Source organism: Paramormyrops kingsleyae, chromosome 14, assembly GCF_048594095.1.
Source record: "Paramormyrops kingsleyae isolate MSU_618 chromosome 14, PKINGS_0.4, whole genome shotgun sequence".
Lineage (NCBI taxonomy): Eukaryota > Metazoa > Chordata > Actinopteri > Osteoglossiformes > Mormyridae > Paramormyrops > Paramormyrops kingsleyae.
The window spans coordinates 14,799,634-14,826,997 of record NC_132810.1 but is presented as its reverse complement, the minus strand read 5'-3'; the positions used below and the strand labels follow the sequence as shown (position 1 = coordinate 14,826,997).

Sequence of the window (27,364 nt, the reverse complement as noted above, 5' to 3'; positions counted from 1 at the left end):
CACGCCTACAATTAACAATACAGCTGCTATTTACGTAACGGCTCGCTCCTGAGCGTCGCGGTACGTTTATCTGGAAGTTGGAACCATGCAACTATAAGTCGCTAACGGAAGCTATTGGGAAACGTACCTCAGGTCGGTGTGGTCGAGGTCAGTGGTCTCGTGATTTTTGTGGTCACCCCCAGGGCTGTCACGGTCTTTATGGTTCCCCATCTGTTTATTTTGTGTTCACGGTCCCAGTGGACGTGGTTTGTTAATGAAAGCCCTGGAATTTTGTGTTGGTTTTTCCCGAGCTTGAGACACTTAAGTGTTTAAACGACTTTTGGCTAATGTTTGAAAAGCCACGAAGGTGCGAAAATATGAGGAGAGTTGATAAACTTGGCATTTGACGCTAATGTATGCATCACAAGTTGACCCTCGGCAGGAGTAAAATAAAAACAGAGGAAGATGAATTACCGGTAATGAGCCGCCTGGGTGTCGAGACCCGTGATAAAGACCACCGGCAGGGTCCTGAAATTGTGATTCAAAGTCGATAAATATAAAACTCCACTTCATCAGATTTATGGGCAAAGCACCTACAGTTTATAACCCATACAGGTTGCAGCACAAATTAACAGACTGCTAGCTTGACTACAGTACATCCATTAGAGTTTTCTGTGTAATTTTATATTGGAAATGAAGCAATCATTCACTAAGCCAAACGCAGCTACTCCTCAGAGCAATTTTTACACGTAGTATCACATATACACGGACTGACTTTAGTAAGTTGATAGGCTATTTATAAGCTGCATTGTTTTTTTGAAATGCTTGCTTTCAATGGGGCTCGCGCTGAATTTGAGATTAATCGTATACGGGAAATTGGGAAGGAAATGTGGAATACATGATTTTATGTCTTCCAGCGTCTGGAGTATAAATGTTTAAACCCATCCGCTGGGTATAACTGAGTATAAAATAATCCCGGAATGCCTGGTCAGCAATCCCCGGCGTTCCTTTAATTTAGGAATCCCTCGGAGACCGGCCGGGCCAGGGGACACGGGACCGGGGGACACGGAGCGAAACGATCAGCCGTGGCGTGACGTTTTTCGTGCTCCATAAGCACGGTATTCCTTCTCTTTCTCTAAACTAAATTATTCATAAATTACGAATGAAATTATCCAGTTATCGTATCGGTAAACATTCAGGGATGTTGCTCCGTCAGACTTCTAACCTTCGTACTATAGCAGGCCCCGGGGGCGTACCTAGCGGTTCCCCCCTGACAAAATGTCACCTTGGTCCCCGGCCAAATATTATATATAACTTTTACGGATTGAAGACCCCTGTCAAGTGCTGGGCCCCATGAATCTGCCAAGGGTATCCATGCCACTCTGATGCCTCTGGTGGTCATTGTAACGTTTTCAAACATGTGGCATATTTTGGCCACAGTAAATGCTTAATAAGGAAAGTTACTTAATCCCAGTAATGGCCTCTGTAATGTAATGAATTATAAATATTATAATCTTACCCTGCTTTGTTCCTATAGCCTCCAGGATAGGCTCTGCCCCCCCCCGACCTGAGTAGGATAAGCGGTTACAGAAGATGGATGGATGGATGGATGAATGAATGGGAATCTCATGTGCTTTAGCGTGATTGGCGGTTCATAATGATTAGTAATTGTATAGCAAAACGATGAATATGCCACTTAAGAACATTCTTATACAAAATATGAACATGTATACTGCTTTAACTGTTTACTGAAGTGAACATGCACTTCACGATGGAAGCACTCTTCTCTTGCGAATGGAGCGCGGTTGTATTTACGCCAGCGGCTTGAAAGGCCTGGCCAAACATGGTGTGCTCGCGCCGAACCCGGGCCCCCCCTCTCCCCGCTTGTTATTATCAGCAGAGCTGCTCCTCCACTGAGACTTGCGTCACCGTCGTCTCCTTTCCGAGTTAATTTAGACTTCTCAACTGATGGGTCTAATTCTATGGACTCTTACAGGTCGGCCTTGATCTGAGAGCACCAAACGTAGCCAGGGGATAGTTTCCATTAGTCATGTATGTCCCTCAGGCTTTTAAACTCTTCCTGTCTTACAAAGGGTTAATCCAAAGCTGTCATGTTGGGTTTATGTGCCTGTCTTTACATTTTAGTTTTCCATGTTTTAAAATTCAGACCTGGGTCAGTCTCACCTTTCCTTGTTTACTCTGTCCCTTGTTTGACCAGGGAACATTCTGGATTCCTGCAGCAATGGAGGGGAACTTATGGCTGTAGGTCTCAAGGTAGAGTCGGGAAACACAATGCTTTCGAGTAACTGGCTCCAGGACAAGATGTGGGTGACATAATTTTTTTTTTGTGATTAATATTAATATAGTTTTTGAAGAGTGTGAGGGGACCCACGTCCTACTTCACTTGATGACGCCCATCTTCACACTCACAATTAGCATAACTTCGCAAGCAATGTTACGAGAACATTGTTGGCAAACGGTGATAAGTGGCAGAGTGGTGGCTAAGCTGATGGGGGCCCACGGGCCCCTCCCCGCTCTCTGTCCTCCTGTGCAGACCCACAGGCCCCTCCCCGCTCTCTGTCCTCCTGTGCAGACCCACAGGCCGCTCCCCGCTCTCTGTCCTCCTGTGCAGACCCACAGGCCGCTCCCCGCTCTCTGTCCTCCTGTGCAGACCCACAGGCCGCTCCCCGCACTCTGTCCTCCTGTGCAGACCCACAGGCCGCTCCCCGCTCTCTGTCCTCCTGTGCAGACCCACAGGCCCCTCCCCGCTCTCTGTCCTCCTGTGCAGACCCACAGGCCGCTCCCCGCTCTCTGTCCTCCTGTGCAGACCCACAGGCCCCTCCCCGCTCTCTGTCCTCCTGTGCAGACCCACAGGCCCCTCCCCGCTCTCTGTCCTCCTGTGCAGACCCACAGGCCCCTCCCCGCTCTCTGTCCTCCTGTGCAGACCCACAGGCCCCTCCCCGCTCTCTGTCCTCCTGTGCAGACCCACAGGCAGCTCCCCGCTCTCTGTCCTCCTGTGCAGACCCACAGGCCGCTCCCCGCACTCTGTCCTCCTGTGCAGACCCACAGGCCCCTCCCCGCTCTCTGTCCTCCTGTGCAGACCCACAGGCCCCTCCCCGCACTCTGTCCTCAGTGGGTCAGGATGCTGTCCTTGTGATCAGAAGGTTGCCAGTTGGCTGTCTGCAGCTGACTGTCTCTCCTGACGCCTCATAGGCTGACTGCCGTGGTCACATCTGCAGCTGGCTGTCTCTCCTGACGCCTCATAGGCTGACTGCCTCAGCTAGAACTTACCAAGGTGTGTATCCCCCAGTGAAATCACACCTTTTACACAGTCCCAACTGCTTTAATATGCAGCAAAAGCAAGTGATGGAAGGGAAGGCTTCACTGTGTGCCTTTTTAAAACTATGGCATTTATCCAATGCCATTTTGCTGAAATACACGAGCTGTGTGTAGGTCCTTCACCTGACAGGAGGACGTTATATTTAGCTCCAGTGTCCCTACATGCCTCTATACTGAATAACTGACCCACTAGACCTCAGTATTATAAACTGTAACATGGTAACTGAAGGTTAACTTTATGTTTAGCTGCATAATGGGAATATGGCTCAGAACGGCTGTGATTTTTGAAAGGCGCCGAGGGAAATGGCCCAGGTTCACACAGAAAATGTAGTTTGGTGATATCTGTGATGCTTGATGTGTTCGTGATTACAGTGAGTTCTCATTGGCTGTGAAAGATATATTAATGAATGATTTCATTGTCATAACCATTTGGCTGGATGTGTTCAGCTGCATGTTGTTTTCGCTGGACAGCCTCTGTCACCGTAGCACAAAGCATTTAACTGGGAAAGATTCTCCCAATAAAGTTTACAAGAAAGGCAGCAAGCAGAAAGCTTCTGGATAGCAGTCCTGTTTTACTAGGCAGCTCAACTCCGCATACCGATCTCTGTGCCCGTTCTGTGCTTCTGGGACAGTGTGAGTGCCGGTGCTGGCCGGCCCCGCGGCTCTCCGTCGGTGCCGGTGCTGGCCGGCCCCGCGGCTCTCCGTCGGTGCCGGTGCTGGCCGGCCCCGTGGCTCTCCATCGGTCCTGGCAAATGGTGCCATTCCCCGTTTTTTTTCGTGAAAGCAGGACGGAGCAGCGAGCAGAATAACCTCAGTGGGTCACTTACATAACCCCGACTCGGTGTCCTGAAATGAAACAGCACCAGTGCATTTATAACTCCACTTCAATGTAATTAGATCTTTTTGATTATGATTTCTAATTCCAGAGACTGTGAAAGGGGGTCACCCAAATTGGGAGAAAATGATCTTCGCTCTGGGTCTTCGATCCCTGGATTGGCGGTGGGCCAGGCCGTCACGGAGGTTAAAACCCGATCTGTTTTATAGGCCGGGACACAGATAGACCGATAAATCAGGGACATTTGGACTGGGGTCGGGTCTGGTGAGACCTGGTCTGTGACGCACTGTTTGGCTGAAAGTGGTGGTGCTGGGATGGGAACCAGCGGCACGGTGTGTGTGTGTGTGTGTGTGTCTGTGTGTGTCTGACGATCTCATCGCTCTCAGTAGGCTCTGCATCCAGGACAGATGGCAGCCATGACCATAACGTGAGAGATCGAGAAGAATATATTTGGTTAGTCATCTGTCCATCAGTGGAGACAGTGCCATTGGTAGTGGAGTTGGGTATCATCTGAATAAGCAGAAGATGAGAGGAAGAGACGAGTGTGAAAGACGTGTCTCTGACTGTCTCATGGCTTTGTCTGTCGTCCACTAGGCCAGCAGCTGCACACAAATGTAATTTCAAAGCTTTAACACAAATATATCTGGGAGGGTCGGGTTGGTCCCCAACCTATAGTGGCCTCTGCGTGTCAGGAGATTGGGTCAGGGGCCCAAGGTCTCGTGGTCCAGTTATTAGGTGTCATGGCTCTCGTCAGGCCTGTAGATTCTCCATGGGGAAGTGTATCTTCAGTGTCCTGCGTGGGGGCTGGTGTCTGGCTCACTGAGGTCACTGCGTGTGAGGCAGCATCTACGCTGTAGCCTGGTGAGATCCAGATCGTCGTGTCAGTTACGTAATTATGAGCTGACCTAGCAGGGAAAGCAGAGCGCTGCGGCCCCCGGGGAGGTACGGCGGCCTCTCCCACCCAACACTGTTCCAGCAGAGGCGCTCCTTTACTCGGACGTAGACCGCATTTCTCACAATGCTCTGGGGCTCACAGCCCTCGTGCAGCTGGGGCAGTTTCTGTCTTGCTTTTCTGAGCTACCTCTGTCTGCCTGCCGTGATGGTTTGCTGGGCATCTCTGTCAGGACGTAGTTGGCTGGCATTGTTGAGCATCGGCATGCCCGGCACAGAGCTCAACACACACCACTTTGATCAGTGCCACAGCGAAGCTGTACGGCACGGCGGCCAGCAGCCAGACCCTCATCCTGGCATTCTGTGGGCATAGGTGCCAGCCTTCGAGGACCCCCGGCTTGTCTGCCCAGAGGGACTTGCAGCTGTATAACTGGGTCAGAAATGAGAAAAGTGGGGGGTATTTAGGATGAAGACGCCTGAGAATTAGCTTAGCATCATGGTGACATGCCGCAGTCCACCCCGAGGTCATATCAGGGTGGCCCTCTTCCCTGCCTGCTGGGGGCGCTGGTGAGCAGATGGCATTGTTGGCAGGCAGCGGGGAGGCAAGGAAAGTGACTCTGTATGTAACTTCCAAACATCATACCCTATGGACAGGAACTCTGTGTACCTGATGGGGCATGGGACCCAGAACAGGCACCTTGTATAAAACTCTCAGCATGTCCCTCAGTTTGCATAATGGCCTGGGGGGGGGGGCACAACACACTCGATGCTAAAACTCCCAAACATATGTCACAGGTGTGCGATTTCAGCCATGTGCGATCCCAGTGAGGGACAGCGCGCCCACGTGCGCGAGGGGAACCGCACTGCTAGCGGTACGGTCTGTCCCTCGGAGGACCTCACGCTGGGGAGCTTTTATTTCTGGCTCCACTAAACTGGGGAGCTTGTAGAGGCTGTAAGCGGACGCTCCCGCCGGCCGCCTGCTGGTTCGTCACATGGCGCGTCAGTGTGTGCGGTGAGGTGCACGGGCGGTGCCTGGCAGGCTCATTTGCATCCTAACAGTCGCAGTGATACAGGCCGTCTCCGGCTCTGCGTAACAGCTTGTTGGGGACGTGGCTCTGCTTTCCACAGGGATCTGTACCGTCCGCCTCAGGACTCGGGAAAAGGACAGTGAATAGTTTTTCTGTTATAAAAGTTTGATTTGGATTTACGATGACTGATAAGTCGTCATGACGACATGAGCTCTTCCACGTCATCATGCACTTTCTCCACTTCTAAGTGGTTCCATAGCTGGCTAGTTAAGGCGCACACTAGTGTGTGATGGACTGACCCCGGCAACCTGGTGTGCCCCGGTAGCTGAATGTCATGACCAGGCTTGAGCCTTGTGGTAAAGTACAGGAAATGGGCTTGTGTAACTTCCTGTCCAGCTGGCGAGATCCCTGTCAACAGGAGCCGCACAGCCACGTGCCTCCGTAGCTGCATCCCCGCAAGCTGGACCATCAGGGGTCATATGTCTTGCAGAAATGTCCCCGCAGCCAAATCTGACCTTTACACTTCCCCATCCTCGTCTGACTCTGTAAGCTTTGTTTTTATCAGGCACTTTGTGACGTGACTGACATCAGTGGGACTTTTCCAGCACGATTGAGCATGGCTGCCTGCCACTCTCGCTTCCATTGTCCGACGTTTCTGGCATATTTGCGCATAACTGTTGACATACTAACTAAGCACCTGTGTCTGGCTCTTCTCACACTGACCAGGCGGATGGCGATGACCCCACCTGGCACGTAGCGCCTCTTCGGTAAGGCTCTCTCGCTTTCTGTGACCATTTCACCTCTCCTCCATCTCAAGGGGATTGAGTGGGATTTTGGCTGACCCCATTAGGCAGAGAAGGATTGGAAAACCTCAAAAACAGAGGATGGGTGCAGGAGGGGGCGGTTGGATGCCCCCAAAGTAGGTGGGGGCCTTTTCAGATGATTTTCTGAGGAGTATAATCCCTGTGGTATAGCGGTGTGGGGGGGTGAAAAGGCCGGCAGGTCACTGAGCCATCAGCACTGCTGATCTCAAGAAAGAACATCAAGGCTTATTCGGGGGTGGGGGGGTGGAGTGTTTTATTTATTTGGTCCAATTAGGGCAGGATGATGACCTGACTGGCCTGAGCCTGTCTCAGTATCTCCCCTAAATAGCACATCACTCACCCCCTCTAGAGCCTCTGGGGGCCTCCTGCCTCACACAGAACCTCAAGGGACAGATCCACTGCATCTGCATCCCGCTGCCTCCAGCATTTAGCCTTGGCCCGACAGAGCAAGCATGCTGTGATTTTATGAGCGTGGCCGAGGCCGCCTTCTGCGCGGTGTGATTTTATGGGCGAGGCCGCGTTCTGCGCGGTGTGATTTTATGGGCGAGGCCGCGTTCTGCGCGGTGTGATTTTATGGGCGAGGCCGCGTTCTGCGCGGTGTGATTTTATGGGCGAGGCCGCGTTCTGCGCGGTGTGATTTTATGGCCGAGGCCGCGTTCTGCGCGGTGTGATTTTATGGGCCAGGCCGCGTTCTGCGCAGTGTGATTTTATGGGCGAGGCCGCGTTCTGCGCGGTGTGATTTTATGGGCGAGGCCGCATTCTGCGCGGTGTGATTTTATGACCTAGGCCATGTTCTGCGCGGTGTGATTTTAGGATTTTATGATGTTAAATGGCCTCAGAAGTGAGCTCCCCACCCCCCCGCTTGGTGTGCAGTGAACTGTATCTCCTCCTACTATATTGTGTTGCACACTGCTGTGCATATTCCACTTCTGCACTTATCAGTATGGTGAATAATACTTATTGCTCTTATTTACTGTACTGCAGTCTATTTGTGTATCCTTATCCCAAGTGCATCCTATGTATTACTTTGTTATTGGCCACTTCACTTATTCTCATCTGACACTGTCTTACTCTCACTGAACTACAAGCGGTTTAAGGGCCCTGTCTGGAAGCTGGGAGATATGTTCAGTGAAATTTCTCTGCCTGTCATTTCCCCCCTTGAGCTGATATTTGCCATCTGTTGACAGGGAACACATCTACACGTGTCATCGTAACGACATTTATTTATTATGATTGATTAGGGTAGCAGTACTCCTACACCTGGCAGGGGTCTCCCCTCTAAATGTGCGCCTCCTCCTCGCTCCAGGCTCCCCCTGGGCTGGCTTCTCCTCCTCACTGAGCCGCAGAGTCATAAAAAGGGCGCATTAACGTTTATAGCCTTGTGCCCTGCCGCTGCAGACATCAGTCTGCTGCCTGCTGTCTGCTTTTATTTCCTGAGTAGATTCTTGCAGTGGCAGTGCATCGAGCTTCGTAAATGGGGGGGATGGGACTCGGGCTACAGCCCTGGGGTCGGCAGCATATCTCCTCTGAAAAATGCATATCTGTGTTTGTTTACGGAGCGACAGTACAGTGGTGTCCGCAAACTAAATGGCCACAGCCGAGGCTGGCAGGCGGTCTCTCCTCTGAATTGGACCGCTTCAGGACCTGTGTGGGACCTGCAGATCTAGGTGTTCATTGCCTGCGTTTTCATTGGTCGACACCGGTCAGTCAACAGTCAAAGCAGACAATGTGTTCCTAGAAGTTCTAGATTGCAGCTGTATTATTTATTTATTTATTTATCAAGAAGAGGGACATCTAACCCTTTGGAATGAAATATACAAAGGGAAAACTTTACAATACAGAACATATATTTAACCCAGTCACACTGTGCAGTCGTGTGGTTGGCTTTGCCCATATTTGCTCGTCGATGAGCGGGCCAGTAGCTGAGCTCCAAATTTGGCAGGCTAAGAGGGTCCGCACACGACACTTCAACATACGGTAGATCCTTCTAGGACTTCTTACTATTCAGTAACACTCAGCTATAATCAGAGAGACCTACTTGAGTAACAAAGGAAGGACACCTAAAAATAGAAACTTGTAAGCAGATGAATGGGCTCCCTGATTTGGGGGGTTTCTGGGTTTGTTGCGCCCTGCTGCTCTTTAGCATGTGGCACAGGCCCACTGGATCAAAGCTGTGCTGCACTGTAGGCCCTGCACTCTCCATTTAAAAGGACTCTTTCTCCTGAGATCTCCCATTGGCTGTTGCCATGATACCTGCCTTCTGACAACTCTTATTGTGATGTCATAAGGCAAAGAAAAGGCATCTCTGATGGATGAACAGGAATCCCACTGTCAGATATTACTCCTACATGCACCAGCCTTGCATCATGCTCGCAAGCATAACAGAAGAGGAGTGAATTATTTTATGGGGAATATGCATGTTGTTCTAGGCTGAGACCAACAGCCAGCCTGCCTCTCACAGTTTACATTTTATGCTGTGACAGACGTCTCCAGAGAGGAAACCACCTCAGCAAAGCCACTTAACACCAGTGCAGGGAGCTCGCCTTTTCAGCCTGAGAGTTCTTTCTGTTGACCCCCCCCCCCCGGGGGACAGAGCATCGAATTTGACTGTGTGTGGAGCCCCTTCCCCCAAACCTGTCACATCGTCTCTGCTCGGCTCTGCTCCGACTTCCTCACTGCGGGTTTGGCTTGGCACCCCTGTAAACCCCCCAGCCGAGGTCACTGCGGGTTTGGCTTGGCACCCCTGTAAACCCCCCAGCCGAGGTCACTGCGGGCTCTGGCTTCCGAAAGTCAGCATTGGTGTTTCAGTGCAGAACTCAGCTCTGACCCCCCCGGCATCCACAGGCTGACAACGTGATGCTGAAAGGATGCTGTCAGGGAATGGCACGGGAGTGGGGGGGGGCGGCGAACCAGAATGAATTCTGCATTTTATCTTCTTGAACATCAGATCCTTTCTGTCATTTTTCCCATTTATCCAGTTCTCCCAGCTCCCGGGACACACATCACACTGGTTTGATTATGTGTAATAATAGTGTCGGGTCCCCAGGGGATTTAAATACGTCTTGAAATATGTCTTCGATTACAGTGACAACGTCTTAGTGTCACCTCTGTGCGCATATTTATAGGAGAAAGAAGCTGACACTGTGACACAGATGAACTCTCCACAGAGACGTCCCGCATCTAAAATAAGGAGCGGCTGGCGTTGCTGCGGAGGTAAAGAGCGGTGAAGTGGGCCAAGGACTCGTGTGGTATAGCTTCAGTACCGGGGAGAGGCCTGGATCAGCGGGGACCTGTGCGCAATGAGGCTAACTAGAAAGGAAGTCACTGCAAACCAGTGCGAGGACGGGTGTGGAACAGGTGTCGTCATGGGGCCGGAGACACCCAGAGACCGGCCTGACGGGGGGGCGGGCACAGGAATCAGTATGGGTGCGCTCTGTTAAGAGAGACCCAACTTGAAGCCCCAGTGTGACCTACGTGTGGAGCTGCTGGGATCCAGCCACTCATAAGGGATCTATAGTCGCTCGATAGATCAGCCCTGATGGAGCAAAATATTTCACTGTGGCTCAGCTGGAGCCGTCTGACTTGGCGGGTCAGTGATTTTTTTCGCTGATTATGCCGGCAGGATAGTGATTTTTCCAGCTCACTCTTACTGTAGCAGCTTACAAGGCAGCAGCAGCATAAATCAGGATCGTTATAAATGAAACCTGTTGCCCTAATAACATTTGAATATAAAAAAAACATTTTCTTGCTAATAGGAAGCTGCCAGCGATTATTCGTCCCACGTTTATGCTATTAAATGACAATACTGCCCCCTTGTGTGTATACCAGGAAATGACCACCAGGATTCTGGAGTTGTGTTATTACCAAAAGACAAATGCTGCAGAAGACAAAACCGATCACTATGAGCATCAAAGTAATAAAAATAAGGTTCGCAAAAAATGAAGTTAATGAAATGAGAAGTACTTTATTGATCCCCGGGGGGAATTTTCAGCAAGATATAGTAAGAAATCGTGTGACGGGACCCAGATTCTCAAAAGGTATCATTATGCGACTTGTTAAAACCTTCGCTTTTTTCATACAGAGGTTCCACATCACCGGGGAGCATGTATCTCACCCCTGCCGACAGCACAGTCCAGGGCTGAGGGTTAGGATCTGACCTGTGGCTTTCCGTACCCCTGACTGCAGACTGTCCTGTGGACTAGGTCAGCGACAATGCAACAGTGTACATGTACATAGGACAGACATATCCACCCTGCGAGGTGTTAGTTACCTCACCTAGTGCTTCTTTTGGGGTGGGGTGGGGGGATCAGTGCTCAGCACGGTACCTTCTACCTCTTCTGTGTGTGTGCGGTTTGCATGATCTCTGTTCTGTACAGATCTCCTCCACACACTCTCCTGCAGTCCAGAGACGTGCAAATAGGCTAAATGGCGTCTCTGAATAACCTGTAGTGTTTGGCTGTGTGCGGCCCCCCGGCTAGGGGGAGCCCTTGCTGTCTGCCTTACGCGGCAGGGACAGGCTGGGAGAACCCGGAGTCAGAGTCATCATGAGGCCATATAGCTATGAGGAAAAGAAAACGCTAAACATTTGGACCATTTTTTATTGCCATTTAAATGCAAGATCTAAAGGGACCGATTTACATTGTAACAAACCAAGCAGGCCTACCCGTCATTGCAAAGTGGGGAGCCAACCAGCAGCGAGGGGTAAGAAACCCCCCCCTGAAAACATGCCACATTCCCCAGGCCAGAGAACATCACGGTCAAAGGCAAAGCAGGACAAGCAGGAGGCACACACACACACACACACACAACCGGCCCCCCCAGCACTACTGACAGAAGCATGGGGATGCAGTGCCACAGGAAAGCACTGCCCCCCCTCCCAAAAGGAACACTGATGAGTCACAGGAAACTGACAGGAAAGCAAGTCATTGCCCATCCAAGGAGCAGTCAAACAAGCAAACACATTTCTTAAGAATTAATTCAATGGTTAACTACTCACTCAATGCATTAACAGTAATAATTACAATAACTAGAGTACTAGGCAAACTTATGTCATATAGGCCAGCTCAGAACTAATTGGCCCCATGAGGGAGCAGCACTGGTCCTAAACGAAAAGGCGGGGCTAGAGTGGGGGGGGCCAGATGGCGAACCGTGATTGGCCGATAAGCAGCTCAGGGCCAAGTGGCACGGCGGTTGCCAGGTCAGCCGAGCTGAGGGAGGAATTCCGGGCTACAGGGAGCGGTGAGCATGGAGATGCTTGTTTACCGCACAGCAAATCAAGTGATAAAAGCTACAGAAATGAAAAGGCAGTGTTAAGTAAGGCGTTGCTGGGAGTTAGGGGGGACAGAAATGTCACTATGTACCATACTCACACATACCCTTGTTCGAGCACCAAGACACACCACTGGGGGGCACTTTTCTCAACATCAGAGTAAGAGTAATCCATGAAGATAGAAAGTGCAGGCAGACGTATAGGCGATACAGGTACACCTGTGCAGCACCGTCACCACTGGCCAGGAGGCGCCAGGCCCAGCTCACGTCTTCCCTGTAACAGACGTCGTGTCCCCAGACACTCACACACAGTTCACATTTGTTCATAGTCCCAAACATCTAAGGAAAAATCACATACATGGAGAAGAAAAAAAATCTTCACCCCCCATCTCATAGTAAGTTGAGAAAGGTATGAGAACAAGCATCCAGTCACTGACGACACTCGGGAAGTTACAGCTCATCGTTAGCACACAATGATCTTGGAACTGTCCTCCATGGCGGCCATTTTCGTTCTCGTTTGACACGTGTATTGTAAATGCAGAAACCAAAGACACACAAGCTAATCCAAGGCGGGTGGGGGGTTAGGGTGCAGCAGGGCAAATCAGAACATGGTCAAGTCTGTCCCAGTGCTCAGCTCTTCTGGGAGTCGTGGTCTGCAGTCGCTGTATGCCCAGCCACACTGGAGAGGAACGCAGCCTCAAGAGAGACTCAGAGGCTGACGGTGTAGGAGGCGGTAATGGTCTAAAGATGGCGCGGAGAGCCCCAGCATGGCGGGCACCAGCGGGGCTCTTCGGGGAGTCGCCATTGGAACGTGGTCCGCAGGAACAAACCTAGCAACAGAGGGAACATATAACTAAGAGCAGAGAGAATCCCAGGAGAAACCAAAGCCCAGCCCAGAGTTGCTTGGTGTGAAACAGAAGAGTCAGGCCAGGGAGGAGCACATACACACAGACAGCCCGTCTCCGCACAGGAGGAGCAATCAGGCCAGGGAGGAGCACATACACACAGACAGCCCGTCTCCGCACAGGAGGAGCAATCAGGCCAGGGAGGAGCACATACACACAGACAGCCCGTCTCCGCACAGGAGGAGCAATCAGGCCAGGGAGGAGCACATACACACAGACAGCCCGTCTCCGCACAGGAGGAGCAATCAGGCCAGGGAGGAGCACATACACACAGACAGCCCGTCTCCGCACAGGAGGAGCAATCAGGCCAGGGAGGAGCACATACACACAGACAGCCCGTCTCCGCACAGGAGGAGCAATCAGGCCAGGGAGGAGCACATACACACAGACAGCCCATCTCCGCACAGGAGGAGCAGTCAGGCCAGGGAGGAGCACATACACACAGACAGCCCGTCTCCGCACAGGGGGATGTTCAGTCTGATGGTGGGAGTGTATTAATGCTAACTGGGCCAGTCAGGCCTCTACTGGAGCAGAGCCCAGACAAGGCACTAGAAGAAACTGCAGTGGCCATCTTACTTGGGGGAGGAGTGTAGTCCGGGGGATGGGGGGGCATGTAGCTGGGGAGCTACTTCTTTCCGGTCAGGTCCTCATCCTTCAAAGTGAACTTCTTCCGCAGTACCTCCGAGATGAGGGAGGCAGAGTCCTCCTCCCTCAGGGAGGTGCAGCCACGGATGTACCTGAGCAGGAGAAGCCAGGAGGACGAAGGAGTGAGGCAGGGGGGGGGGCAGGGCTGTGACGAGTCACGCAGCATTGCGACTAACACACTACTGACCTTTATACTGTTCTATTATTCATGGTGAAATTGTCTTATTCTGGCATTTGGACCATTGGACGTTTCAGCGTGCAGTAAAGCTTCAGCGTGCAGTAAAGCTTCAGCGTGCAGTAAAGCTTCAGCGTGCAGTAAAGCTTCAGCGTGCAGTAAAGCTTCAGCGCGCAGTAAAGCTCATCAGAACATACGCCTGCTGTGACAGGACAGGAGGACGGCACGGATGGGCCAGCAGGGCAGCGGGGCTCACCTCTCTTTGCTCAGCTTCACACGGTTCATGTCCTTGAGCATGTCCATGACATCGGCGAAGCTGGTGGACTTGGACAGCGACACCGTGTCCTCCTCTTGCTCCCGAAAGTCCATGGCTGGCCGGTCCAAGTCGAAAGTGGCCGAGGCGGTCATGGAGACAGGAGGGAGGGGGTCGGGTGCCAGCTCTGACACCTCCCCGTCCTCTTCGTCTTCCTCTTCCTCCTCTTCCTCCTCAGTGACGTCACTGATGACGAACGAGGCAGTAGGTGGCTGATAAGGGGCAGCCTCAAAGGCAGCCATTGAAAAGCTCATGCTGGTGTCGTCCGGGGACAGGAGCTCGGGGGTAAACTCACTGGAACCTGGGCCTGAAACCCAGAACAAAATAGTGAGGGATTAAGGAACACAGCTTAATTCCTGCTTTACTTGCTTTAACCAGTGGCCAAGCTACTTAAAATCAAATCAATTACTCAAGAAATCAGGAGTGGAGGTTTAACTGAAGACCAATAAACTTTAGACCAGGGCTGGTCAATCACATGTGCAAAGGGCCGGTGTGTTTGCAGGTTTTCGGGGTGACCTTCAGGTCAGCTGTTCAAACCCAGGTGTGAGGACTATTCAGCCAATCAGTCCTCTAATTAGTAAAGTTGCAGCAAAAACCCACACAAACAGCAGCCCTTTCTGGATAAGACTGGTCACCCCTGATTCAGACTCTGAAGACACAGGCCCTTAAAAATAATATGGTACCCAATCAAGTCCTTCCTCAGGAAGCCAGCTGACAGGGGCGTTAGTGTGAGCTCAATCGCCCCAAAAGTGGGAAGCCCCGTCCACTCACCCCGCCCTGCTGCCCCACCTGATTCCGCTGCCACGATCTTGGCGATCTGTGCCCGTAGGCGGCTCAGCTCGTCCTGCAGGGCTGTCGTCCGGTTCAGTGCCGTCACACCCGGCTTCTTCAGACCCTCCACCTTCTTTCCCTCGCGCCGGAAGTTTGGCACGGAGGAATTCCTGTGCAGCACCAGCAGGGGGGTGGGGCGCCACTCGTGCCTCAGGGGGCGTGTGTCACTCCTGCGGGTGGGAACAGGAGGGCAAGCGCACATCTTAATGCATCATGTGGAGGGTTTGATGCAGGGTCCCAGCCTGCACCCTCACCAGACAGCTCTCTCACCGCACTCTTGCATATGTCTCCTCCTCGTCTGCAGCAATCCAAGCGATGTCGGCCAGCGTGGGCACCATGGGGCCATCCGTGTGGCGCAGTGGGGGGAGCCCTGGAAGAACCTGCCAAGGAGAGCAAAAAATGGGGTACCTTCATGAATTGTGTGGGGCAGTCTCTCCTTAAACCGCTTTGGGCATTTCATCAGAACAGTCCTTATCTAAAGGTTTGCTCGTTAACGCTGGAAAATGAGATGCAATTTCCTGTAATTAAAATTGGAAAGATTGGAAACGGGATACAGGAATAATTTGTAAGCCAAAAGAGAAGGGATGAAGTAGTTTACCTGAAAACAAGCGCGGGGGCACGGCTTAAGGGGCAAGGTGGAGCCGATCCTCCTGACGACGCTGCGGGTCGATCCGTGCGGCTTATTCTGCCAGATGGGAATGACCTGCGGAGGAACGAGGCGCGTCTATCAGCCTTACAGAAAGATCCGCGTTAGCGGCTGAATGTGCGAGCCCACTTACGGTATCGGTCTCCATCCTGCCGGGCTCCTCAGCCGACGTCCTTCGGCTCTGTCGGACGTGCTCCTTCGGTTAGACAGAGACCAGCATCTAAAACCAGAAAGGAGACGGGACAGGACAGTTAAACTAGCACAGAAAGAAATGCCTCCCCATCTTTTGTGTTTTCACCTGTAATTGCTCAGGACACTGTCCAGATCAAGTGGGTCGTCAGTCACCTTATATTTTAACCTCACGACGTAGTCGGATATCTTTCTGCGATTCCTCAGCTCGGTTTCCCCAATTTGCTCATAAAATATACGATTCAATTATACAATAAAAATTACAATGTCATCATTCTGCAAAGCAAAGTGATTTTTGCAATGTTTGCTTGCGTCGTCGTTCGTTAGATTTAAGCCGTGGTATTTTAAGCAATTATGTAACTTAGACATTAAATGTGGCTATATCAACATGACTCTTACTTATTGTTCATTTAAAACTTTAAACAAGCCCGTCTTAAATTTTTAATTTCGCAGTTGATTATTCTATCGAAAACCGTTAATCGGCTCTATACGGTCACGTTAATTAAGCAGCAATTTGATACCTCCTGGAAAGAGCGATCGAGCCCTATTACAGGAACAGTCCGGCCGAAAATTAGATGTCCCTCGACCATGTACCCCACGATCTCAGCGCGCGAGGTGCCAGCACTTCAGATGACCCCAGGGATGCCGTCGATCAATCCTACCGCATAAAACGACACAAACAAATAGTTCGGCGGTGGGAAAGAAAAAGGATGGCGCTCAACTTACAGCTGTGATGATACAAAGCCTTAGTGAGTTCGCTAGCTCTAGGGTGTTTCTTTTTAATCAGCCGTTCTGCATTTCTGTCCTGGAGCTGTTTTTACCTTTGTAATACAGGCGCTTTCACTAGGCCCTGGAATGAAAAACACTCACTGTACATTCTCACATCTGATTGGACAGTGTTCGGCACTTTCGGGCTAGCAGCCAATGGCGTTTGGGCAGTAGCGGGCGTTGTAAAGCATTTAAAAATGCAGGAGGTAGAGCGACTCTGAGTGCCGCGCTCGTGCTAGCCAGGAGCTCATAATTGTTATACTGCCCCTACTGGCGGTGAAGTACTAGGCGTGCTTCCCTGATTCGAGGTGATGTACTTTTTTGGCTAGTCATGGGCTGCAGCTTCTTTGCGGAATTATCGATTTAAACATTGCTGGGTATACATACTCCTTAAAAATGTGTTCATAAACGTTTTGCTTTAACAGTTTAGGGCACGCTAACCGCCCTCAACTGGTTTGCTGCTCGGTATTTCTGGAATCTGACTGGTTTGTCAGCACTGTATCATCCCAAACAAAACACACCCTACGACATCAAATGCACAAGTTATGTTATCTATAATAGAAAAAAAACTATGACCCAACCCTAGTAAATATTTCCCGATTGCTTTCCCCAATCAAACGCATTCCTTGCAGCCGGATCGCAGCAAACCATCGCAACGGCAGATTAGGTGAGAGGGAACTAGACGTTTCCCGGTGACTGCGCCTTTAAGAAGCGTCCCGTGGGCGTGGCTGGGGCGGGGCTTTGACCTGCTGCGGTGGTCCCGGAAACAAACAGCGCAGCGTGGAAGCGAGCCGAGCGCTCGGTCCGGAGCGCTGCCCAGAGCTGGGTGAGTTCAACCAACACGCCCACCCGCCCGCATTGTCCGCTTGGCTGGAGGACACTGGTGTCTCTTCCCTTTTTCTAAGCTTCATTTAAGGGCAGGGAAAGGACACTATTCCGCCAAAATAATAAAAGGGATTTTTGCGGTTGACAAAGTTATTTGGAATGCTTGCCGTATGACTGAGTTATGTTAGTGCACTTCCAGACGAAACTCCGTTATTTTACTCTAGAGACGGGTGTAATTTCAATGTTAGATAATGTGGCGATTTGCGGCGTTTGTGCTGTTGACGTTTTCTTTGGCAGCCCTCGATGAAATGGGTTATACAGTTGATGACTTTTCACAACAGGAATTGCGAATGCGACACAGGCGGCAGTAATCCCCCGGGCCCGTGAACATAACAGAAATTACATTGTTGCTCTGCTTAATGGGGAATGTTTTAAATAAGCCATTATCTTGAAAGTAGCCCAGTTAAAGTAAATATATTGTGCATAGTTTGGCACGTTTTGAGTCTGCATCTAAATAAGTGAGCCAGACACCAGACGTGGCTGTGCTGAAATATTGAGCATCATCTGCCTACGTGAGCTGCAGACGCGCATCGGACAACCTGTCGATCCCTGTGCTGGATCGCTGAAGTGCGGTGGGTGTCTCAGCTTGTGATCATCACATTGCGCGTAACTGATTATTCATTGGCAGCCTGACGCAGGGACAGTCATGCCAGAGGACACGGACGCCATGTCCTTCACAGGGCTGTGAGGTTGTTCGTTGCCATGCCGGTGCTGAAACGGTTTGCTGGTTTATACAGCTGGGTATTTTGAAGCATTTAATCTGTAGTATTGGGGATCCAGCATGCCCCTAATCATACACCCTTCTCGTGTTCATTACTACGCTATCCCGTTACTGCTGTTATCTGCATGGCTGTATGAAGTTAGCATTGATGCTGCTGTCGTGCTTGTGGTGGGCGAGCCCACGTCTCCTTCCGGGGGGGCCGTGACTGGCTTGATAAACCCAGCCTGCTCAGACCCCTCTGTGTTATTGATTTCCTGAAAGCCTGTGCACAGCTTGTCCACTACGTGTGTGGTTTTTCTACAGCTCAGAATGCTGAATTGGCTCCATCATGGGGCTCAGCCTGCTGTGTGTTGAGGGGGGCTTGAAAAGATTATCTCCTGGTTTCTGAAGGAGCACCTTCTCTGCAGCCCTTCTCTGGGAATGGGCTCCTTCATCAGGCCAAGGAGTGGTGGTGCAGTGTCAGGTGCGGAGGGCCGTGTTCGGCTGCCCGGGGCCTTCAGGCCTCACTGGACTTCCAGCCCCAGGCACGCTGCCCACATGTCCACATCTGCCCCTGGGTTTCTTACAGGTCTGCAGTGCATGATGGGAGCTGAGCGGGGGGGACCCGACCGATGACTGGTCTTGATCGCCACGGTGACCGTCAGACCGAAGGATGGATAGCTTCCTAAACACCTCAGCGCCCCCTTCCTGCCCCTCCACCCGGACCATGGACCAGGGGACGCCAGAGAAGGCGAGAACCAGCTACTTCAGCAATGTCAAAACGAGGTAGTGGAACCTGAGCCGGCCTGCCACCTGCTGCCAGTTAGTGAACACTGCGCACACTCCTAGCCAGTTCCACACCTGCAGACCTACCAGTTGGGGGTGACATTGCTATCTAAGCCATAATGCCACCTTCAGTTAAGAGCAGGAACAGCACTGACCCGCCCTGCTGAAATTCATTCTCAGACTGACTCTTGTTCGTATTACAACTTCTAAATTTAAAGTAGGCCCCGCCTCTAAGCAAGGAGCAGTAGTCAGGTGGACAGGGGGCAATGAGTCAGACCCCCCCCCCCCCATATGCATTTAACCAGCTATCAAAAGGTAGTTCAGTCCAGTGGAAAATGGATAAAAGATGTGAAAGAGAAGAAATGACATGAAGGAAAAACAAACCGAGGAGAGAGTTTGATATTGGGGAGCACAGCTTAATAATTTAAATAAGAAGGTCTATTTACTGGGGGATGAATGGATGCAAATGAAACATTGGGGGGGGGGGGGTAGACATCTCCCTCAGCTCCTATGCTCCTGAGAAAGTGTCTGACAGCAGCTGTGTCTGCTTGTCATCACCTCCACCTCTGCTCCAGGTTAGCTGGTTTGTTTCTGTCCCTTCCCACCAGGCTGGGATCCAGTCTTCCCACTGATACCCCGCCAGTCGACCTCATTGTGAGCCCCCCGGGGCCCCCAAGAGCCACGGGCCGTGCCCTGGCCCGGCCCCAGCAGCCCCAGGTCCGACACCACGTGCCGCACATCCGGAACCCGCAGCTACGGCAGTACTACCTGAGAGGTGAAGGACCTGTGTAGCACCGTAACCACTGTGTGCCCTTTCTGATCTGACACAGCAGGGGGTGCGGCGAGGAAAGACCGGCCTGAGGCCTGTGTAGCACTGCTGCTCCTTCCCTTAGAGTTCCAGGATTAGCTTTAGCCTAGGGCCTGTCTGGAAGTGTGCGCCCCCTGGTGGTGCCAAGTGGACTGCCTCTCCGTGGCTTTAGCACAGGCAAAATAAGTCCCCTTGTAGTTAATCTGTATTCTGCTAATGCTGAATTTCCCTACTGCTTCCTCATTTGCATTGAAGGAAGAATATTGGACAGATTGTTCACAAGAGCAGATGTTTGCTTTGAATCTTCTGGCCAATGAACTGTCATGCTACATAAGGAAGCAGTACTAGATGTGCTTCACACACACACTCTCTCTCTCACACACACACACACACTCTCTCTCTCTCTCTCTCTCACACACACTCTCTCTCTCACACACACACACACGTACGCCTACACACTTAGTCTCTATTCATGGCAGTTTTTCAGGAGGATGCACCTTCACCTCATTAGCCTGCCTTAGAGTGCTGACAGGGGTAACTCTTTAGCCTAAAGACCCACAGAAACACCCACAGTCTCGTGGAAACTTTTGTTTGGTTGTGCTGATCACTGAGCATCAGGGTTCCTGCTCATGCATCCTCTAACCTCCGTCATATGCTAGAGGGCAAAGGTCAAGGGTGAGCTGCGGTAAGTGACAGCTGGAGAGGGCAGAGGGCGTGACCGCAGATTTGGTGTCTGGTTAGGGGGCGGGGGTGTGTGGAGGGGAGGGGGTGTGTGGAGGGGAGGGGGTGTGTGGAGGGGAGGGGAGGGGAAGGAGGAAGCAGATATAAATGTCAGGGGAAGTTAGAGAGAAGCTGAGGGCTGTTTGTGCACCTTCACCCGTTCAGAGGCATCGTGGGATTCGGACACAGCCAATACGGCGCTGGCAGCCTCCGGAGATCCCGCAGAGAGGAAGGCCGAGGACAGTACGGTGAGCCGAGTTCCCCACAGGCCACATGAACATGCGCGCGCGCACAGACAGACACACACAGACAGACAGACAGACACACACAGACAGACAGACAGACACACACACACAGACAGACAGACACACACACAGACAGACAGACAGACACACACAGACAGACACACACACACAGACAGACAGACACACACAGACAGACAGACACACACAGACAGACAGACACACACAGATAGACAGACACACACAGACAGACAGACACACACAGACAGACAGACAGACACACACAGACAGACAGACAGACACACACACACAGACAGACAGACACACACACACAGACAGACAGACAGACACACACAGACAGACAGACAGACACACACAGACAGACACACACAGACAGACAGACACACACAGACAGACACACACAGATAGACAGACACACAGATAGACAGACACACACAGACAGACAGACACACACAGACAGACAGACACACACAGACAGACAGACACAGACAGACACAGACAGACAGACAGACAGACACACACAGACAGACAGACACACACAGACAGACAGACACACACAGATAGACAGACACACACAGATAGACAGACACAGACAGACACACACAGATAGACAGACACAGACAGACACACACACACGCTCACGCACCAAGGTTTCGATAAAGAACGAGCCGGCAAAGCTGCTTGTGAGGGACGTCATACCACATGCAGCAGGTGCCGATAGCAGTGTGCAAAATCGCGGACGGGACGGTGCTGACCTTATGTTTCTTACTATTTTATCAGTGTCTGGGTCTGGGTAAGCCCTTGTGTTGGAAACACACTAACACTTTACTGCCAGTGGGGGAGGCAGATCTAGTGTGGCATGGGCATCTCCCTGGGGAGTCGGAGCTTTCAGGTTGTTTTGTTTCCTGTTATTCTCGGCTGCGGGTTTCGCTTCTGCTTTTGTTCACGACCTGACCCGACCCAGACTGAGCCGCTGGGTGTCGCTGTGCGGGGGGGGAGTCCCCCTTGCAGTCATACTGGGCGCCACCACTGCTCAGGTCGGTGATGAGGGCAGGCGTCCCGCGATCAGGGTCAGGTAGCTGGGGCATTATCAGATTCTCAGCAGCGTCTAGCTGTGGGTTTAAAGCTGCTCGTGGATGCGTGGAGCGTGAGGGGCTCACCTGGCACTGGGAAGATGCTCAGCGTGTAGCTGCGTGTTATGGAGCGTCCGCCGATGAATGTCTGGGCACAGCTGGCGGTGGCCTATGTGACTGCACTCGCCTGCTTAGCCAGGGACTTTTGGCCATGTTCCCTGTCCTCTGCAGTGTGTCACTCTCGCTGTCACCCAGATTAATCAGCTAATAACCCTTAAATGGACCACAAATGATTTCAGTGGCCCCGCTTTCTGCCCTCCACTGCCCCCGCTGGGCGCCGGTGCAGATACACCCTGGTGACGCGGTGTTCAGGGTGGAGGCCCAGCTCAGTGTCCCTCCCCGCCCAGAGCAGGTGAGGGACCCGTGTGCATGCAGCCTGCACCTCCGTCTTTCACTGAGTAAGCGCACTTGGCCTGCACGGCAGACTGCCAGCGCTCGCTAACAGAACGGGCCGGACAGTGTCCAGCGACGTTTTACCGCGCGTTTCCGCACCGCGGCCCCCCCTCGCGGGATCTGGCTGGGGCCGCCATTGCCCACATGCCATGTTTATCCACAGTGCTGCTCCAGCTGAGAGCACATTGCATGTCCACTTTTGTCAGTACTCAGTACTCAGTACTCAGTACAGACTCAATACTGTCACTCAGTTCTCGTAAACATATTGAATTTCCCCCCACATCCTACAAACAGCTGTCTGTTACGCTGGGATGGCGTTGTGCGGGTTGGCATGGCGACTCATGCGTCGAACGCGTGCCGCCTGACTCATCGCCCCATGTCCTCCCTGAGAGGCGGGGTCATAAAAGCGTAGAAATGGATGCTGACATAGATGCTCAATAGACAGGCTGCTCGGAGCCATATGCAGGTTTAGCATCTCACTCGACTTGCTCATCTGCAGGGTTCGCGAGCTCCTGAGACCGAGGCCCCTCCCACGGCAGCGGCGGACGGCACCCCTCCTACCCCCACAGCCCCCACCATGTCAGCTGCTGGCCTGCCTTCTCCGCTGCTGGATGCCGACTACGATAAACTGCTGGTGAGAGCCCCCACGTGGGTGCAGCCGCGGGGGCCACAGAGAGGGGGCGCTTTCTACAGCCGGCCATTTGTCCCCACCCCCATCTTTCTGTCTGTCTCTGTCTTGGGGGTGGGGGCTTCCTGAACCTTTTAAATTTTATTGGTATTTAAAAACACCATTCTGATCGCGGCCGATCTCCGCACCTGAATCCCGCTGCCCCTGCAGGATGTCGAGGCGGTGTCCATGCCCGATGGACGGCTCTGCTTGCTCGCCCTGCCCCCTGAGTGCTCTGTGGGGGGGGGCTCAGCCACCGCCCCTTACCTCAAGCTGTGCTGCCGCTACATCACCGATCGCAAGGTGAGGGTGCTGCCCGGTGGCACGGGGGGTCCTCGTGGGAAACGGTGCTGTGCGTCCCGATGCTGAAGCCCTTTTTTTTTCAGGGTGTGGTGTCGGGGGTCCTCCTGGTGACAGCCAATAAGATCTTCTTTGACCCCTACAAGTCCCACCCCCTGGTGCTGGAGCACGGCTGGGAAGAGTACCTGCTCTCCTGCTCTGTGGACAGCTTGGTGTCCGTGTCCTTCTGCCCCGACATCTCCCACGTGCGCTTCAGTGCCCCCACACAACGGTCAGCATCGCCATGGCGGCAGAATTCCAAAGGCCCGTTTCTCCCTGTGTGGCTGTCTGTCCATCTGCCCGACTCAAAAATACAACGTGACAAATATGACTAATCCAAGGCCGCAGTACGCTTCCTCTCAGCTCTGTACGTCTTATACATATCCACCCTCCCGTCTTGTTGTTACCCACCCCCCACCTTCCCCGCCAATCCCCCCCCCCCCCCCACACTCATATTATGTAGGCCGAAAAGCAGAAGGAAGGAGGCACACCTAAAAATGTCTAGGAGCCTGGGGAAGAGACAACAAGGAGACAGACGAGGGCCAGCAAGCGAACAGAAGGAGGAGATGCTCCTCGCTCGGGCGTCCTCAGCAGCTCAGAGCATAAGCTCCGCCTCTGACATGACCTGTGAACCTGCCCCGGATGGGCAGGGCCTGGGGGACAAAGAACAGGAGAGCCACGACATGGCAGAGGCCAAGAAACAGCTGGGGGGCACTGCGGACGAGCTGGCTGTACAGTGTTCGGGGATGCTGGGCACAGCTGTCCTTAGCAGTGCTGCCACCTTCTGTTGTGGAGGACTTGATGCAGGTGATATAGGCGACACAGAACAGGGCTCCACAAAGCAGTGTACAAGGAAAGGAACGTCAGGTAAGGAGGCTGGCATTTCACCACACGGTTAGCTGGTACCTTCAGTTAGAGCCTCGGTAACATTAACTATGGTTCATATTATTGGGTCTCTGCAGGGTCCAAAGCCTGCGGGGGCCACGGTGATCTGATGTTCGTCAGGCTGCGGTTCCACCCAACCCAGAGGAAGAAGCGGAACTTGGGCCCATCTAGAGCCCCTACCATGAAGGACGCCTGGTTCACGCTGTCGCAGGAGAGGTGCTGCTCAGGGCTGCCTGCGGAGCTTAGTTTATGTCCTGCCCACATGTGGATGTGAACCCGGCTCTCTGTCCCCCCCCCCCGCAGCTCAGACGACCTCTATGCCTATCTGACCCACTGGAGGCCTGACGTCTGCATCCTGGAGGGGGGGCAGGAAGAGGAGGAGGAAGATGAAGAATTCGTGCTGGTGGACAGCAGGGAGCCGGAGGCGTGCCAGAGCGAGGCCCGGGCTGGAGACGAGTGGGAGGTACGGGGCCTAGCGGATGGCGGTCCTACTCCAGAGGAGCTCGGATCTGCACCGGCAAAGCCGGCCGTGCGCAGCGTCCGCGGTCGGGTGCGAGTAGGGCAGTAAGAGAGCTGGCGGCACTGGTCAGGGTGCGAGTGGCGGCTGCGGTCGGGGTGCGAGCAAGGCCGGAGCTGGACCGTGCTGTACTGTGTTGGCAGATGGTCTGTGTGGATGAGGGAGGGGGCCGGACATCATCGCTGACCCTGGACAGAGAGCCGGAGGGGCTGGCAGACATTGTGCGCCAGAGTGTCATCCTGGGGGAGCACCAGGTCAGAGAGGTGAGTGAGCACGTTCATGCTAGTGACTCGATCCAGACGGGGCCTCTGCACACACCCAAACAAAGTGACACCCAGGCTGTTTTTTCTTGCAGATGTACAGCAGGCTTCCCCCTCGAACTGTGGGCCACGCATGGCAGCTGGCCTACAGCACGTGGCGGCACGGCGCCAGCCTCCGCTCCCTCTACAGGAGGCTGGCTGGAAGCGACTCGCCCGCACTGCTCCTCATCAAGGACTCCCAGAGCCAGGTGAGCTCCGCCCACCACAGCTCTCCAACCCCATCATGCCCCCCCCCCACACCCCACTCCATGCTCACGGTCATGTGACGCCACTCCTGGCGGTCCGCCGTGTCCCAGGTGTTTGGCGCCTTCCTGTCCCACCCCCTGAGGCCCAGCGAGACGTTCTACGGCACCGGGGAAACCTTCCTGTTTACCATGCAGCCGAGCTTCCAGGTCAGTGGGCTTGCAGGGAGAGCCCAGGGCTGCCCCCAGGGCTTGCCGCCGCCCCCAGGGCTTGCCGTCGCCGTCTCCCAAGGGTCTTGTTGCTGTGCCTCACCTCCTTTTCCCGCCAGTGCTTCTGCTGGACTGGTGCCAACTCCTTCTTCATCAAGGGAGACCTGGACTCCTTTGCCGTTGGGGGTGGGAGGTAAGGAAGTGTGGGCTCCCTGTTCTGCCGGAGGTCACGATGCACATAAAGACTTCAGTAGGCACAGCGGCACTGAGGTTGGGGGCCACCTGTTGGCCACAAACAGTCACTACACTAATTATTAAAGGTGCCATAGATTTTTTTTCAAATTGTTCACTGGTGTCTTCACAGAAGGTATGTGAAATAGGTGTGGTTCTACAGGCCCATTTACAACCCTATAATTTGGCTCGAGAATAGAACAGGCTGTTTTCCCTTATTTGGTGGGCTCATTAATATGTTGGTGACCTCTGCTCTGATTGGCTGGTTTATAGTGAGGCGATTTGCTGCACGTACCAACCAATTTTCTGCACTTATCTGTAGTCCCACATTGTAGGCACAACATTAGCATAAACATGAGTTTGTTTTCAGCATTGTAACAAGAACATTGAAATTATTTTTTATCTCACTCACCAAATGATTTTACGATGCTTTGTCATGCAAGTTTTAGTACCAACTCCAAGCAGCAAACTGAGCAGCTTGTAAATGTGTTATTTGTGATGAATTTAGAGTATTTTTTAACTGCAGTATTGATTAGATATTTCTTAAGCTAAACAAAAGCCTCTTGTCCGTGTCAGTGTAACAGACTTTGTGATGTTTACTATTCCCCTGCTAAACTGGGGTGTGTTTTTCCAAAAGCATAGCTGCTAGCAAAGTAATTAGCAACTGAACTGTTCCAACTATGCAAATGGGGGGCTTTTGGGAAACATCCCCCCTGATGAGCATCAGCCGTGCCTGTGGACAGTTCGGTTCCTTGGGAAGGGTATGGAATGGGTATGGAAAGTGCCGACAACCCCATCACAACCTCGAACGGCACACGGCACACTTAAGCTTCGTTCCTCACAGTACCTGCACAACTCTGCACAAGTCCGAATGGGGGGCGGCAAAGTTAGTTTTTGATTGGGGCCCCAGAAATATTATCTGTCCCTGGGTATGGACGTCTGGGGTGTATGATACTGCAGGCCGGTGGGTGTTCAGTGTTACGCCTGCTAGAAGCTACACTGAGGTCCTCCGGTACACCAGGGGGCATTGTAGGGGCAGTGTCTAATAGCCGCTCTCTGTCTCCCCCCAGTGGCCATTTTGGCCTGTGGCTGGATGAGACTCTGTACCGCGGGCGCAGCAGTCCCTGTGACACGTTCAACAACCGCTGCCTGTCTGAGACCGACGACTTCCGTGTCCTGGAGCTGGAGGTGTGGAACTTCTGCTGAGTTGGACCCCCAGGGAGGAGGGAACAGTCTCGGAAATGGGACGTTCTTCCCGATGGCTGTGGCAACCCCCCGCCCCCCCCCCCCCCCACCGATGGCCCTGTAAATACAGATTCCCGCTCCATTCTGTAACAGACATAAATCACCGGTACGACCTGCACTTGGCACCGCGGGCTCACCCACGCCGCCTACTTAGCGCACCCGGAACACAACCTAGCTGTGACCGTTGTAAAGGACTGCACTGTACAGTTTAACACGATAAGCCTGGAAATACTGTTGCTAGAATAATTTGAATTTGTTTAATTTAAATTAACTCCTCATACTCCAAATACTCAGATGCTCCGGGTGTGATATCGCGACCCCACACCGTACCTCGCCGTCCACCCTGTGAAGAATAAACAAACCTCTGAAGTAAGCCGTATTGTCCGTGCCTTATTGTCTGCCCCATTTTAGTACAGAGATCGGTGTGCATTAGCAACTAGCAGC

The 27,364-nt window shown here is 52.6% G+C and overlaps 2 protein-coding genes across 7 annotated transcripts; one reads left to right on the top strand and one right to left on the bottom strand.

Moving 5' to 3' along the window:
• Window positions 1-127: 127 nt before the first annotated feature.
• LOC111855552 (oxidation resistance protein 1) lies at window positions 128-27,293 on the top strand. 3 transcript variants are annotated; one of them, XM_023834692.2, is made up of 16 exons: window positions 17,367-17,462; window positions 18,546-18,705; window positions 18,811-19,007; window positions 19,616-19,782; window positions 20,701-20,783; window positions 22,824-22,958; window positions 23,163-23,294; window positions 23,378-23,562; window positions 23,794-24,197; window positions 24,293-24,431; window positions 24,519-24,678; window positions 24,876-24,995; window positions 25,088-25,240; window positions 25,349-25,444; window positions 25,564-25,637; window positions 26,746-27,293. In XM_023834692.2, exons 3-16 carry the CDS (start codon window positions 18,895-18,897, stop codon window positions 26,879-26,881), a joined length of 2,097 nt encoding a protein of 698 aa, XP_023690460.2. In that variant the 5' UTR covers window positions 17,367-17,462; window positions 18,546-18,705; window positions 18,811-18,894; the 3' UTR covers window positions 26,882-27,293. The 3 variants fall into 3 exon arrangements, with proteins under 3 accessions (XP_023690461.2, XP_023690459.2, XP_023690460.2); XM_023834693.2 differs by lacking the exons at window positions 17,367-17,462; window positions 18,546-18,705 and adding an exon at window positions 128-147; XM_023834691.2 differs by lacking the exon at window positions 18,546-18,705 and having other exon boundaries at window positions 17,315-17,462.
• mtfr1l (mitochondrial fission regulator 1-like) lies at window positions 11,481-17,321 on the bottom strand. Of its 4 annotated transcripts, none has more exons than XM_023834696.2 (9): window positions 17,218-17,321; window positions 16,390-16,526; window positions 15,813-15,899; window positions 15,632-15,736; window positions 15,304-15,413; window positions 14,992-15,203; window positions 14,146-14,509; window positions 13,646-13,806; window positions 11,481-12,994 (listed from the first exon to the last, which is right to left on the bottom strand). In XM_023834696.2, the coding sequence occupies exons 3-8, from the start codon at window positions 15,825-15,827 to the stop codon at window positions 13,695-13,697; spliced, it is 918 nt and encodes a 305-aa protein (XP_023690464.1). In that variant the 5' UTR covers window positions 15,828-15,899; window positions 16,390-16,526; window positions 17,218-17,321; the 3' UTR covers window positions 11,481-12,994; window positions 13,646-13,694. The 4 variants fall into 4 exon arrangements, with proteins under 4 accessions (XP_023690464.1, XP_023690463.1, XP_023690465.1 ...); XM_023834695.2 differs by lacking the exon at window positions 17,218-17,321 and adding an exon at window positions 16,690-16,796; XM_023834697.2 differs by lacking the exon at window positions 17,218-17,321 and adding an exon at window positions 16,739-16,758.
• Window positions 27,294-27,364: the final 71 nt, after the last annotated feature.